The 16,932-nt window shown below is 38.5% G+C and overlaps 2 protein-coding genes across 2 annotated transcripts in view; one reads left to right on the top strand and one right to left on the bottom strand.

The window, feature by feature from the left end:
* Positions 1-7,263, bottom strand: part of l2hgdh (L-2-hydroxyglutarate dehydrogenase) — a 24,316-nt gene extending 17,053 nt beyond the window's left edge. The window contains exons 1-4 of the mRNA XM_061969066.1: positions 7,016-7,263; positions 3,306-3,424; positions 1,600-1,751; positions 1,304-1,435 (exon numbers count right to left, since the gene is read on the bottom strand). Of these exons, the coding sequence (XP_061825050.1) occupies positions 1,304-1,435; positions 1,600-1,751; positions 3,306-3,424; positions 7,016-7,104 (492 nt within the window). The 5' untranslated portion in view covers positions 7,105-7,263. The remainder of the gene's footprint in view (positions 1-1,303; positions 1,436-1,599; positions 1,752-3,305; positions 3,425-7,015) is intronic.
* dmac2l (distal membrane arm assembly component 2 like) lies at positions 7,133-16,859 on the top strand. Its single transcript, XM_061969068.2, is given in 5 exon segments — positions 7,133-7,411; positions 7,483-7,579; positions 11,918-12,126; positions 12,195-12,366; positions 16,550-16,859. Coding segments are annotated over 4 exon segments (585 nt in total). The 5' UTR covers positions 7,133-7,411; positions 7,483-7,484; the 3' UTR covers positions 16,659-16,859.
* Positions 16,860-16,932: the final 73 nt, after the last annotated feature.

The following is a 16,932-nucleotide window of genomic DNA, read 5'->3' on the forward strand; positions in this document are numbered from 1 at the left end:
TATGATAGTACGACATAATGATAGTATGTAAAATGATGCATGACGCCATGATGGTTTGATACCATTATGATACAATGATGTTTTGATCAAATGATAGTGATACCACGATGTTATGATAGTACGACACAATGATAGTATGTCCTATGATGTACGACGCCATGATGGTTTGATACCATTATATCATGATACAATGATGTTACGATCAAATAATAGTATGATACCATGATGTTATGACAGTGCAACACAATGATAGTATGTATAATGATGTATGACGCCATGATGGTATGATACCATTATATTATGATACCATGATGTTATGATCTAATGATAGTATGATACCATGATGTTATGATAGTACGACACAATGATAGTATGTACTATAATGTATGACGCCGTGATGGTATGATACCATTATATTATGATACCATGATGTTATGATCCAATGATAGTATGATACCACGATGTTATGATAGTACGACAATGATAGTATGTACTATAATGTATGACGCCGTGATGGTATGATACCATTATATTATGATACAATGATGTTCTGGTCAAACGATAGTGATACCACGATGTTATGATAGTGCGACACAATGATAGTATGTACTATGATGTATGACGCCATGATGGTTTGATACCATTATATTATGATACAATGATGTAATGATCAAATGATAGCATGATACCATGATAGTAGTATGATACCATGATGTTATGATAGTACGACACAATGATAGTATGTAAAATGATGTATGACACCATGATGGTATGATACCATTATATTATGATACAATGATGTTTTGATCAAATGATACTATGATACCATGATGTTATGGTAGTACAACACAATGATAGTATGTAAAATGATGTATGACACCATGATGGCATGATACCATTACATTATGATACAATGATGTTATGATCAAATGATAGTATGATACCATGTTGTTATGATAGTATGTACAATGATGTATAACGCCATGATGGTTTCATACCATTATATTATGATACCATGATACACTGATGTTATGATCAAATTATAGTATGATACCATGATGTTATGATAGTATGACACAATGATAGTATGTACTATGATGTATGACGCCATGATGGTGTGATACCATGAAAATGTAATAGTATGACGCCACGACAGTATGATATACCATGATAATACAATGCCACTATGGCATGATACCATCACAGCATGATAATATGATACAATGGACGGTGATATGAAACCATAACGGTATGATACCATGATGGCAGAATCCTGTTATCATCATTAATGGATGTGTCTTACCCTGCAAAACGGTTCTCGCTCTCGAATCCCTTTGGCGTCCACAATGCTGAGGCCAGGAACATTGTTTTTCTGTCCTCGCTCGTATAACGCTTGGAGTCGAGGGATTTCTTCTTGCTCCACCGCCACAATAAGCTACACACACACACACACACACACACACACACACACACACACACACACACACACACACACACACACACACACACACACACACACACACACACACACACACACACACACACACACACACACACAGGTTATATGTTATATATACAGTTGTTTGGACTCGGACGCACTTTTCCACATTTCTTGTATGGCAGCCCCTTTTTGTCACAATACTCGTAGGCCAGTGAAGCTCCTCGCACACACAAACGAGCTTTAAGCGATCCCGGCGTGTAGTAAATGCCGCTGTGGATCACGCCGCTGTTGTGGCCGCTCTGGTGGACGGCTGCGGTGGAAGAAAAATAAAGAAAAAAAGTTTAGAACTAGAGATGTCCGATAATGGCTTTTTTGCCGATATCCAATATTCCGATATTGTCCAACTCTTAATTACCGATACCGATATCAACCGATACCGATATATACAGTCGTGGAATTAACACATTATGCCTAATTTTGTTGTGATGCCCCGCTGGATGCATTAAACCAGTGGTTCTTAACCTTTTTTCAGTGATGTACCCCCTGTGAATTTTTTTTTTAATTCAAGTACCCCCTAATCAGAGTAAAGCATTTCTGGTTGAAAAAAAAAGATGAAGTAAAATACAGCACTATGTCATCAGTTTCTGATTTATTAAATTGTATAACAGTGCAAAATATTGCTCATTTGTAGTAGTCTTTTTTGAACTATTTGGAAAAAAAGATAGGTTTTTATTTATATTTATAAAAGATTTTTGAATTGTTGCTATTTTTAGAATATTTAAAAAAAATCTCACGTACCCCTTGGCATACCTTCAAGTACCCCCAGGGTTACGCGTACCCCCATTTGAGAACCACTGCATTAAACAATGTAACTTTACCATGAATCTATTAACGTGGACCCCGACTTAAACAAGTTGAAAAACTTATTGGGGTGTTACCATTTAGTGGTCAATTGTACGGAACATGTACTGTACTGTGCAATCTACTAATAAAAGTATCAATCGATCAATCAAAAACAAGGTTTTCCAGAATAAGAGAACAACTTAAACTCCAGTTATGGAAAAAAATGCCAACATGGCACTGCCATATTTATTATTGAAGTCACAAAGTGCTTTTTTTTTTTTAACATGCCTCAAAAACAATGAAGGCACACAGCTTCAGTCCAGAGTATACTAGAGCATACTTTCCAACCTTGAGACCTCCAAATTCGGGAGATTGTAGCGTCCCGGAAGAGTTAGTGCTGTAAGGGGTTCTGGCTATTTGTTCTGTTGTGTTTATGTTGTGTTACGGTGCAGATGTTCTCCTGAAATGTGTTTGTCATTCTTGTTTGGTGTGGTTTCACAGTGTGGCGCATATATGTAACAGTGTTAAAGTTCTTTACACGGCCACCCTCAGTGTGACCTGTATGGCTGTTGACCAAGTATGATTTGCATTCACTTATGTGTGTGTAAAATCCGCATATATTATGTGACTCCATACATACACGCTGTTTGTATGGAGGAAAAGCGGCCGTGACGACAGGTTGTAGGGGACGCTAAAGGCAGTGCCTTTAAGGCACGCCCCTAATGATGTTGTCCGGGTGGAAATCGGGAGAATGGTCGCCCCGGGAGATTTTCGGGAGGGGCACTGAAATTCGGGAGTCTCCCGGGAAAATCGGGAGGTTGAAACCAATACCGATAATTTCCGATATTACATTTTAAAGCATTTATCGGCCGATTATTAACATCTCTAGTTAGAACACAACATAAGAATATGACAAAGCTAAAGATTAGCCTTAATGCCAACACAAATACAGGTCCATAACTTTCCACAAGTTCAAAACAAACATGTTATCTATCTTCTTCTTCCACTTGAAATAACTCACAAAGTTCCTTTTCCTTCTCCAGCAGGATGAAGCTGAGCGCAGGATGTCGCAGGATGAGCTCTCTGGCCGTAGCCAAGCCCACGATGCCGCCCCCCACCAGCGCCACATCGTACGAAGCGCTGAAAAACAAAAACGTTCATTTTCATCGTTTGTTTACCTTGCAATAAATCATTTTTGTACGCCGTGTTGACACACGGACGACACGTTTGGGGTCAGGGGTTCAACGTCCTGTCGTACGATGATGCGACCTTTGAAACGGACGCCTATTTTGTCAATAGTATTCATTTTATATCCGTCTAATATGATTATGATGATGACATTAGAAACATAATTGGAAGGGAGTTTGAAACAAACATCAAATGTTCCAGCATGGAATAAAAAAACTTCACTCTGAAACATTTGTTTGCATCTTCACTTTTAGTTTAGAGACAGAACAGCAGAAAGATGTGCAAAAAATGTTTAAATTGGGCAAAAAAATCAAATAGTAGGAACACACTAAATGGATGACATTTATTATGTAACTATTGGTATGTAAGTGCTTTTAAATGCCATGTACTTTTCGTTTCGCTGTCAAAAATATGAAATTATTTAAAATATATCCAACACATATGACAATTAAACATATGGTTTGTCATTGTATCCCATTGGGTTGGGATTTTTCTTGCCTTAATGTGGGATCTGAGCCGAGGATGTTGTTGTGGCTTGTGCAGCCCTTTGAGACACTTGTGATTACAGGCTATATAAATTAACTTTGATTGATGATTGATTGATAAAAAAAAAAAAAAAAAGAATATTACAATGAAATATAGTCAATACATAAATAGAAAGCAGTAAAATGTGTTCAATAACATAACAAATAATATATTTATCCATCTAGATATAGATAAATAAATCTACATATATACATTCATAGGAAATAGATAATATTGAATAAAGGAATACAAATCTATGTAGTAAGATTGTAACCATTCAATAATACAAATAATGAAAGATATTTAATAACTGGATGTAACTGGATTAAGGGCTGTATAAATAAACTTTGATTGATGATTGATTGATATAAAAAAAATGAATATTACAATGAAATGTAGTCAATACATTAATAGAAAGCAGTAAAATATGTTCATAACATAACAAATAATATATGTATCCATTTATATATAGATAAATAAACCTACATATATACATTCATGGGAAATAGATAATATTGAATAAATAAATTTAAATAATCAATAAACTTTGACTGATTGATATAAAAAAAATAATATTACAATGAAATATAGTCAATACATAAATACAAAGCAGTAAAATATGTTCATAACATAACAAATAATATATGTATCCATCTATATATAGATAAATAAATCTACATATATAAATTCAAAGGAAATAGATAATATTGAATAAAGGAATACAAATCTATGTAGTAAGATTGTAACCATTCAATAATACAAATACTGAAAGATATTTAACAACTGGATGTAACTGGATCAAGGGCTGTATAAATAAACTGATTGATGATTGATTGATATAAAAAATGTAATATTACAATGAAATATAGTCAATACATAAATAGAAAGCAGTAAAATATGTTCATAACATAAATAATATATTTATCCATCTATATATAGATGAATAAATCTACATATATAAATTCATAGGAAATAGATAATATTGAATAAAGGAATACAAAAAGAAAACTATGTAATAAGACTGTAACCATTCAATATCACTAATATTGAAATATATTTAGAACTGGATGTAACATACAGACAATATTTAATAAAAATAATTAGGGACGTCCGATAATGGCTTTTTGCCGATATCCGATATTCCGATATTGTCCAACTCTTTAATTACCGATATCGATATCAACCGATACATACAGTCGTGGAATTAACACATTATTATCAATCAATCAATCAATCAATGTTTATTTATATAGCCCTAAATCACAAGTGTCTCAAAGGGCTGCACAAGCCACAATGACATCCTCGGTACATTATTATGCCTAATTTGGACAACCAGGTATGGTGGAGATAAGGTACTTTAAAAAAAAATTAATTAAATTAAATGACGTAAATAAATTAAAAACATTTTCTTGAATAAAAAAGAAAGTAAAACAATATAAAAACAGTTACATAGAAACTAGTAATTAATGAAAATTAGTAAAATTAACTGTTAAAGGTTAGTACTATTAGTGGACCAGCAGCACGCACAATCATGTGTGCTTACGGACTGTATCCCTTGCAGACTGTATCGATATATATTGATATATAATGTAGGAACCAGAATATTAATAACAGAAAAAACAACCCGTTTGTGTGAATGAGTGTAAATGGGAGAGGGAGGTTTTTTGGGTTAGTGCACTAATTGTAAGTGTATCTTTGGTTCTTTTATGTTGATTTAATAAAAACAAAAAACAAAAAAAACAAAAAACAAAACGATACCGATAAAAAAAACGATACCGATAATTTCCGATATTACATTTTAACGCCTTTATCGGCCGATGATATCGGCAGGCCAATATTATCGGACATCTCTAAATATAATGCAAAATAAAACTAATTATTAATTAACATAACGTAAATGCTCAATAAACAAACTAAAAATAATGGTAATATTCAATAAATGTATACAAAATAACGAAAATACTGACAAATAAATTAAAAAGTAATGTAAAAAAAATTGTGAATTTTTTTTATAAATAACAATATTACATGTCTAATATTTGAGCCAAATTTAATGTAATGAATTATAAATGAACGCTCCTAAAATAATATCGGTTGTTTGCACAGGACAGTGTGTTCCAGAAAGGTTTTCTATTACATTATCGGACATCTCTAAATATAATGCAAAATAAAACAAATTATTAAATAATTAACATAACGTAAATGCTCAATAAACAAACTAAAAATAATGGTAATATTCAATAAATGTATACAAAATAACGAAAATACTGACAAATAAATTAAAAAGTAACGTAAAAAAATTGTGAATTTTTTTTATAAAAAATAATAATACATGTCTAATATTTGAGCCAAATTTAATGTAATGAATTCTAAAGGAACGCTCCAAAAATAATATCGGTTGTTTGCACAGGACAGTGTGTTCCAGAAAGGTTTTCTATTACATTATCGGACATCTCTAAATATAATGCAAAATAAAACAAATTATTAAATAACTAACATAACGTAAATGCTCAATAAACAAACCAAAAATAATAGTAATATTCAATAAATGTATACAAAATAACGAAAATACTGACAAATAAATTAAAAAGTAATGTAAAAAAAATTGCGAAAAATTTAAAAAAATAACAATATTACATGTCTAATATTTGAGCCAAATTTAATGTAATGAATTCTAAATGAACGCTCCAAAAATAATATCGGTTGTTTGCACAGGACAGTGTGTTCCAGAAAGGTTTTCTATTACATAACTGATGTCTCCAGAGGGTGGAAGAACTAATGTGAAACACATGCATGCATTCTTCTGTTTTTTTCTTCTTCTTCTTCTTCTTCACAACAACAAGACACGTGACACTCTTTTCCCCGCAAGAACAAAGTCTTGTTGTTACGTAACGCCACTTGTTTGTGACAGCCTGAAAGTCAGGAAAGTCGCTTAAAAGAAGAGTGAAATGTCCTGTAGTGTCGTGCACAAATCAGACAGGTGACGACAACATGCAATCAAAAGGTTAGTTGACTCACCTGTGCACGAGTCTGCTGGCGACGTCATAGGGCACTTTGGGCTGGCAGCAGGCGGCCGGAAAAGAGGCGCTGGCCAAGACCCGAAACATGGCGGCGATGGCGCTAGAGAGACTCCTCAGAGCAGCGTTATCATTGTGGAAAGAGAAAAAAAACAGTTTTTGCGGCAATGTTCCACCTTCAGCGTGGTTTCCTCCTCCTCCTCCTTGTCCTGACACCCACTAGCCGGTGTCCCTGAAACTCGAGAACTTTTGCCCGCTCTCGCGATGTTTCCCCTTTTCTCCCGCACAGCCAATAGGCGAGCGCGTTTCATGGTGACGTCACAAATCTTGAACGAGACTCCCCCTCGCCAAAATGGTCGCACCCGGAAGGTAAACAGTTTGTTCGCTAAATAAAAGGGTAGGTCAGAAGATATTCACTCGTTCTCTGACATTTTTTTAAAACGTTTAAAATATGTACATTTGTTTCAGGAATGAAGCTGTTAGCGAGGACGGTGCAGTGTGCTTTGAAGCAGAGAGAGACGAACCGAAGACATTTCTGGTCATGGCTCAATGCTATTTTCAACAAGTACGATCTCTTATTTACAGTCATAATATGACAGTGCGTTTCCCAGCTAGGCCTTCAGTTTTGGCCGACTTCAATAATTACCTCTCAAAATAATAATAGATTTTATTTGTAAAAAAGCACTTTACATTTGAGCAAACAACCTCAAAGTGCTACAGTGTATTGAAAAAATAAAATAAAATAAAAAGATAATAAAAATAAAATAAAAACTAGAACAGCCTAATAGCTAGAACTAGTATGCATAAATCTATAAAAAGGCTTTTTTTTTTTTTAAAAAACAAGGGTTTTTAAGCCTTTTTTAAAAGCATCCACAGTCTGTGGTGCCCTCAGGTGGTCAGGGAGAGCATTCCACAGACTGGGAGCGACGGAGTAGAAAGCCCGGTCTCCCATAGTTCGTAGCTTTGTCCTCAGAGGTTGGAGGAGGTTAGCCTGTCCGGAGCGCAGGTGTCGTGTGGAGGATTTGGGGGTGAGTCATACTTGCCAACCCTCCCGGATTTTCCGGGAGACTCCCGAAATTCAGCACCTCTCCCGAAAACCTCCCGGGACAAATTTTCTCCCGAAAATCTCCCGAAATTCAGGCGGAGCTGGAGGCCACGTGCCCTCCAGCTCCATGCGGACCTGAGTCCGCTTTCCCACAATATAAAGAACGTCTACAGTAAAGCAGTCCGTCTTTTAAAGCAGGACAATACTGCCATCTAGTGCATTTGATGAAAGCACTTTTGTACGTGCCACACAGCAATGCATCATCAGAGAGGGTGTTCAGCATGGTTAGAAAGATAGTGACAGAGAATAGAACAAGGATGGACAATTCAACCCTTAACTCAACAATGAGTAGATGAGTGTTATGTGTGTGTATATGTGTAAATAAATGAACACTGAAATTCAAGTATTTATTTTGTTTATATATATATATATATATATATATATATATATATATATATATATATATATATATATATATATATATATATATATATATATAGCTAGAATTCACTGAAAGTCAATTATTTCTTATATATATATATGTATATCCATCCATTTCCTACCGCTTATTCCCTTTGGGGTAGCGGGGATATATATATATATATATATATATATATATATATATATATATAATACTTGACTTGGTGAATTCTAGCTGTAAATATACTCCTCCCCTCTTAACCACGCCCCCCGCAACCACCCCCCACCCCCCGAAATTGGAGGTCTCAAGGTTGGCAAGTATGGGGTGAGTAGTTCTTTGAGGTAGAGGGGGGCATTTCCATGGAGACACTGGTGGGTTAGTAGGGAATATTCAATCCTGAGTGGATTTAAATACCATAATTTGTGTCACCACATGACCATATTTTGGAGAAATACTATACAGGAACACATTTACGCCCTACTGGGCATTGAATCAGCCTTCCCGGTAAGGTCTATTCAGGTGTACTGGAGAGGAGGCTACGCCGGATAGTCTAACCTCAGATTCAGGAGGAACGGTGTGGTTTTCGTCCTGGTCGTGGAAATGTGGACCAGCTCTATACTCTCGGCAGGGTCCTTGAGGGTGCATGGGAGTTTGCCCAACCAGTCTACATGTGCTTTGTGGACTTGGAGAAGGCATTCGACCGTGTCCCTCGGGAAGTCCTGTGGGGAGTGCTCAGAGAGTATGGGGTATCGGACCACCTGATTGTGGCGGTCCGCTCCCTGTAAGTCGGACACGTTTCCAGTGAGGGTTGGACTCCGCCAAGGCTGCCCTTTGTCACGCATTCTGTTCATAATGTTTATGGACAGAATTTCTAGGCGCAGTCAGGGCGTTGAGGGGATCCGGTTTGGTGGCTGCAGGATTAGGTCTCTGCTTTTTGCGGATGATGTGGTCCTGATGGCTTCATCTGGCCAGGATCTTCAGCACTCACTGGATCGGTTCGCAGCTGAGTGTGAAGAACCTCCAAGTCCGAGTCCATGGTTCTCGCCCGGAAAAGGGCGAGATAGATCTTGATGAACATTATCACATAATTGATTCAGAAAGTATAAATAACGACAAATAAAATTAGAATACTATTAACCGCAACACGTAAGTGTAAAAAAACCCAACAACATTATGATTTGTACATTTTCTACGTGCTTGTTCTATTTGTAAACAAAGAAAACAATCTGAAGTTGTCTTTATTTCTAAGTTATCATGCCGTGATTTTACCAGTCCGGCCCACTTGGGAGTAGATTTTTCTCTATGTGGCCCCCGATCTGAAATGAGTTTGACACCACTGGTGTAGTGTCTCGCTCAAGGACACAACGGACGTGAACAGCTGGGGATCGAACCAGGAATCCTCAAAGTTGCTGGCCGTCACCATTAAAAGGGACTTCTGTGTTTGTGCGCACACACAGTAGACTAGGGATGTCCCGATCCAGGTTTTTGCACTTCCGATCCGATACCGATATTGTTTTTGCATTTCCGATCCGATACCGACCGATACTGGCCTATCCGAGCATGTATTAAAGTTTAAAGTTATTTAGCCTACTTAGTTGTCAGAATCATGTTGAAAAGGGTTTTCGTACTCTTGATAACAACTAGCCAGCTGAATTAGGGGAGTTTGAATAATACACAATGGTTGGTAACAAGAAACTGACCTGTTTATTCAAGGATAAACACAAAATAGACAAAATTATACATGACAAACAGAAATGGCATCATTGAACTAGGGCTGGGCGATATGGCCTTTTTTTAATATTGCGATATTTTAAGGCCATATTGCGATACACAATATATATGTCGATATTTTGCCTTAGCCTTGAATGAACACTTGATGCATATAATCACAGCAGTATGATGATTCTATGTGTTTTGATTGATTGATTGAGACTTTTATTAGTAGGTTGCACAGTGAAGTACATATTCCGTACAATTGACCACTAAATGGTAACACCCCAATAAGTTTTTCCACTTGTTTAAGTCGGGGTCCACTTAAATTGATTCATGATACAGATATATACTATCAGATATATACTATCATCATAATACAGTCATCACACAAGATAATCACATTGAATTATTTACATGGGTTTCACTATGTAAAGTGCTTTGAGTCACTAGAGAAAAAGCGCTATATAAATATAATTCACTTCACTTCACATTATTTATAATCCAGGGTGTGGAGGGGGGCGCCGGATGTAAGTGTCAAAAAGACAGCCAAAAGAGTTTGATATGAGAATAAATCTAAAGTTAAAATATAGGGTAGAAATGCACCCATTTGCAGGAAATGTAGTCTTGATTTTCAAAATTTTCTTTCAAGGCTTGCATGTCTACATTAAAACATTCTTCTTCATACTGCATTAATATATGCTACTTTTAAACTTTCATGCAGAGAAGGAAATCACAACTAATAAAATCACTATTTTTTTCATACGGCGTTGATGTGAAAATTTTTGCCTCAGCATTTTGATGGTGTGGACGTGTGGCACCGAATGGAGATAAGCGTCTCGACAGACGTCACAATATTTGAACAATGATGACGAAAACTGTTTTCTCTGTCGTGTCCGTGTGTCGAAAATTGTTATGCGCATATTTTTTAATTAGATTTTGTGCGTGGCATAGATTTGCTATGCGCAGAGGACGCTTAAACAGTGCGCAATTGCACAGGCGAGCACCTTAGAGGGAGCGTTGCTCGCACGGCTGCGCTAGCATCACAGCTAACGTCAGCCATGCTGCTACCTCTGCTCGGGGAGGACGTATACGTATGTGACGTATGACGTGACAGTATGTGACGTGTGTAAGAAGGTGCGCTCGCTGTCTGTGAGAGGGAGACACAGGAAAGAGTGAGAAGAGCCTGTCGTGTAATGCCAGCAGCTAAAAGCAACTGCGTGAGAATTCACAGACCTGTGGATGTGTTGAAGGTGTGCTGGAAAATGTGGAACGGAAATTACGGAGCAGCAGAAAAGTGGAATGTATTATTTAAATCGGTGCGTTGGAAAACACGGACCGGAGTTTTTTTTAAAACTGGATCTGGATCGGCATTTTCCCATGCCTTGCCGATACGCAATTTTTGGCAAATATCGGCAGCCGATCCGATCCAAATATCGGATCGGGACATCCCTACAGTAGACAGCAGCATGTTGTTGTTTTGGCTTGTGAATAAATAGTTGATCATCCCCTCTTTGTTATGTTTTGAAATGCAGTACTGTATAGCACTTTATATTGTGTCCAAAGTGTACAAACATTCACCTAAATATGGACTTTTGTCAAGGCTGGAACTTATTATTCATATTTACATTGTTTCTTACGGGAAAATGTGCTTCACTATCCAAACTTTTCCACTGTATAACATTTTTATCCCGCCATTTTGTTGAATTGGTATTCAATGTGCTCAGGGTGGACTATGAGCGAATCAAAGCTGTCGGCCCCGACCGAGCGGCGGCCGAGTGGTTGATTCGATGCGGCGCCAAGGTGCGCTTCCAAGGCTTCGAGCGCTGGCATCAAGACTACAACGCGCTGCCCACCGGAGCTCTGGACAGATACAAGATCCAGTCCATCGACGCCACATAGTCCTGCATTATGTACAGAGGCTTCGACCATCTCGGTGCGTGTCGCACATAACAACTTTCCGTTCGGCGTGATCCACTGTGACGTGGTTGTGCTTTTGCGCAGAGGGTTTGCGGCGCGTGGAGGAGATGAAGTTCAACAAGTGTATGTACATTGAAGACGCGTGTTTGGAGAGGCTGAGCTCGCTGGAGAACCTGCAGGAGAGCTTGTCCACGATGGAGGTGGTGTCGTGTGGGAACGTGACGGACAAAGGCCTTGTCGCTCTGCACAAACTCAGGTGCGAATGACCCCGGGATTTCCAATGAATGCGTAATGGCAGCGGAATGGCGCCGTCGCAGCAGCGGAATCTTTCCGTTTTTACTCAAGTCAATATGTCAATTTTCACTGCCAGCAGAATGGCACCACACAGAATGGTAAATGGGTTATACTTGTATAGCGCTTTTCTACCTTCAAGGTACTCAAAAGCGCTTTGACATTATTTCCACAAGATTGCACTCCTCCTTCTTTATTTGACTTTCTCCGACCACCGCTTCCACTTCCAGAGGGAAGTGGGTCGTAAACAGCGTTGCCTTTGGTTACAGAATAGTTCAAAAGAAGAGGTCATAAAATCATACTTGCCAACCCTCCCGGATTTTCCGGGAGACTCCCGAAATTCAGCGCCTCTCCCGAAAACCTCCCGGGACAAATTTTCTCCCGAAAATCTCCCAAAATTCAGGCGGACCTGAGTGACGTGTCGACAGCCGGTTTTCATGTCCGCTTTCACACATTATAAACAGCATGCCTGCCCAATCACGTTATAACTGTAGAATGATCGAGGGTGAGTTCTTGGTTTCTTATGTGGGTTTATTGTTAGGCAGTTTCATTAACGTCCTCCCAGCGCGGCAACGACACACAACAACAGCAGTCACGTTTTTGTATACCGTAAAGCAGTTCGTCTCCCGTAAACAGCAATGTTGTGACACTCTTAAACAGGACAATACTGCCATCTACTGTACATGCATATGTGACATTAACATCTAGGGCTTTTATAGAGTGCAGTGCACAACTGCGCACACAACAAGGAGACGAAGCAGAATGCATCATCAGAGAGGGTGTTCAGCATGGTTAGAAAAATAGTGACAGAATAGAACAAGGATGGACAATTCAACCCTTAACTCAACAATGAGTAGATGAGTGTTATGTGTGTGTATATGTGTAAATAAATGAACACTGAAATTCAAGTATTTCTCTTATTTATATATATATATATATATATATATATATATATATATATATATATATACATACAGTATATATATAATAAAATATATATATACAGTATATATATATATATATATATATATATATATATATATATATATATATATATATATATATATATATATATATATATATATATGAAATACTTGACTTCAAGTATTTCTTATATATATATAACTCTGAACTATTTTATGCCTACTTGCCAACCTTGAGACCTCCGATTTCGGGAGGTGGGGGACGTGGTCGGGGGCATGGTTAAGAGGGAAGGAGTATATTTACAGCTAGAATTCACCAAGTATTTCATATATATATATATATATATATATATATATATATATATATATATATATATATATATATATATATATGAAATACTTGAAGTCAAGTATTTCATATATATATATATATATATATATATATATATATATATGAAATACTTGGTGAATTCTAGCTGTAAATATACCCCGCCCCACCCCCGACCACGCCCCCCACCTCCCGAAATCGGAGGTCTCAAGGTTGGCAAGTATGCATAAAATAGTTCAGAGAGTTCGTAAAATACTTCAAAAAGAGTTTGTCTGGAAATTGGGCAGATCCTGCCATCTGTCCGCTTTGAAGTCCTTGGGTTAGAACAATATCTTTCTGTTGATTACCATGCATGAGAGAAAACAGAAAACTCTTCATGTGGCTTACACAGTGGAGTTTTACGAGCCTTCTTCTTGGTAGGCTTCAAAGACAGCTTTTGTCTTCTTGCTAGGAACTCATTTCAACACAATTCTTTTTGTGATAACTTACAATTATTCTAACAAGATGTGTGCGCACCACGCTCGCCAGGGATGAGGTTACTGTTGTGTTGTTGCTTGCTACAAAAAATAAAGTTAAGTTGTCGTTCTGCAAGGCAAAAATGTCGTATTTTCCATGAGTCAAGTCAACGGCGTCCATCAATACTCACAGGCAGGCGTCTGCATACTTGCCAACCCTCCCGAATTTTCCGGGAGACTCCCAAATTTCAGTGCCTCTCCCAAAAATCTCCCAAGACAAACATTCTCCCGAATTTCTCCCGATTTCCAGCCGGACCTGAGTGAGGACAGCCTGTCGTCACGTCCGCTTTTCCTCCATATAAACAGCGTGCCGGCCCAGTCACGTTATAACATCTACGGCTTTTGGAGCTCAGTGCGCAACTGCACACACAACAAGAAGGAGACTATTATATTTGTCTACGTTATCCATAGGTTTATCTATAACCCATAAATTAGGCGGGCACGGAGCTATTGCTCAGCGTGTGTTTATTCCAGCCGGCACGTTAATACACTGACACACAACATCCGGATTCCCATCATGCAATGCTTCAAAACTACGGCAAGTAGTAATGTCCAAAAAAAGATAGTGACAGAGAATAGAACGAGGATGGACAATTCAACCCTAAACTCACTCCTTTCCTGCAAATTAAATTCCACCGATGCTGCCTATACCAGTGACGTGCGGTCACTAGAGGCAGGTGAGGCGGGGCCTCACCTGCCATCATGGGAAGAAAAAAAATGTAAAAAGAAAAAAAATTAATTAAATTGTTATATGTATCCAGTGATTATACCATAAAGTTATTTTCCGTTTAACTTCACCAGTTTTAGATTATTTTTATTCAAAATCGCTGAATTTTCACATTTGCCGTTCAAATACTGAGAAGAGACGGTGCGGTGATCAGCAGCCAGTTGAGGCACGTCACTCAATTGTGCCTCAACATGGATTGCGGACTCGACTAACTGCTGGCCTGCTGTGCAGTGAGACTGTATTGCTATATGAACTATATTATACATTTCCATAGTTTAGTTAGCTGAGGTATATAATGTACAGTGTATTTGGTCAACAACTGTATGTGTGTAACGTATTTCTTGTGCTGAGCAATCATAAAACTGCTGCGAAGACGCACTGTGTGAGGCTTGCGTAACCCCGCCTCCTGGTGCCGGTTATTGCACCTCCGCCGCAGACTGCACCCCCCGACCGGAGCGCCACACCAACCAAAGCCCACACCCAAACCCTCCACGTGCAAGACCGAATCCACCCAAAAAAAGTCACTTAACAAGAAGCCAAAAAGTGCAAAAACAACAATGCTCGCGCCGGAGGAGCCATGAACGACTGCAGGGACACAACATTAGGTACACCTGCAGACTGCAGCACGGATTTCATATTTCATTCACTCACAACTCCTCCAACACGAACACCACTGTTCCCGCACTTATAAGTAAAGGTAAGACCATAATAACGTTTTTTTTATTAAATGTGCTTTTTTGTGTGCTACAGTTTGTATGTGTAAAGTTAAAGTTAAGTTAAAGTACCAATGATTGTCACACACACACTAGGTGTAATGAAATTTGTCCTCTGCATTTGACCCATCCCTTGATCACCCCCTGGGAGGTGAGGGGAGCAGTGGGCAGAAGCGGCGCCGCGCCCGGTAATAATTGTTGGTGATTCAATTCCAACCCTTGCTGCTGAGTGCTAAGCAGGGAAGAATGCTGGTATGAGCTTTTAAACATAACCCGTTAACTGCTGCCAATCAAATGGTGAATAAAATACTCTTTAGGGTTCATATGTTTGTAAATCTGACTGTGATGAAGTCAGTGCCTCACCAGCCATCAACCTCACCGCACGTCACTGGCCTATACCTATGCTCCTTCAAAGGCTGTGCTACTGGCTGCAAAGCATTGCACTTTCAAATACAACAATGAGTAGAGAGAAGTGTTATGTGTGTAAATATATATAAATACATATAAAAGAAATACTTGAATTTCAGTGAATTCTAGCTATAAATATACTCCTCCCCCCTTAACCCCGCCCCCCGGCCCGCCCCGCCCAACCTCCCGAATTCGGAGGTCTCAAGGTTGGCAAGTATGGGCGTCTGTGAGTATTGAGACGTCCCGCTGTGTTTCTGTTGAGCAGCCGTCACACATCTCGAATGGCAGGACCGAGTTTATTTGCTTCTGCTCCCCTGGAAGGACAGAAACTGTTTGTGGTTTGGTTTACTACAACTCCCCTTATCACGTGATTGAGAGCGAATTCGCGAGATCTCGTAAAAGCCCATGTTATTTTGCTGAACGGCAGATAGCGGCACCGTTCTGCTGCCGTTACGCATCCAGTGGAAATAAGAGGGTGAGAGGTTTTTTTTTTCATTTGCCGGTCCTGGTTAGCCACGGTGTTTGTGTGCACAGGAATCTGGAGTATCTGTTCCTCAGCGACCTGCCCGGCCTCAAAGATAAAGAAACCACAGCAAACCGGCTCAAGACGGCGCTGCCGCGTCTGGACTTGCACCTGGACTGAAGACAAGAGAAGTGCTTCCTCAAATATAGAATTGAAATCTGCCCTTTATTTTGTTGACACCATTTTATTCATCATCAACAATCGTCATATTATTTACTGGGTGTGTTTTTTGTTTTTTTCAAATGAATTTGGCGTTTGTAAACATCCGTAGCACCAACGCCATCATCATTCATGTCAATAAATATTTCCAGTCGTAGTCCAGTCCTACAGAGTCCGTCGCAATACAGAAGGAGAAACCTTCCATGTCATTTTTTTTTTTTTTCCCCCCGGGTGG

This window comes from Nerophis lumbriciformis, linkage group LG08 (assembly GCF_033978685.3).
Source record: "Nerophis lumbriciformis linkage group LG08, RoL_Nlum_v2.1, whole genome shotgun sequence".
NCBI lineage: Eukaryota > Metazoa > Chordata > Actinopteri > Syngnathiformes > Syngnathidae > Nerophis > Nerophis lumbriciformis.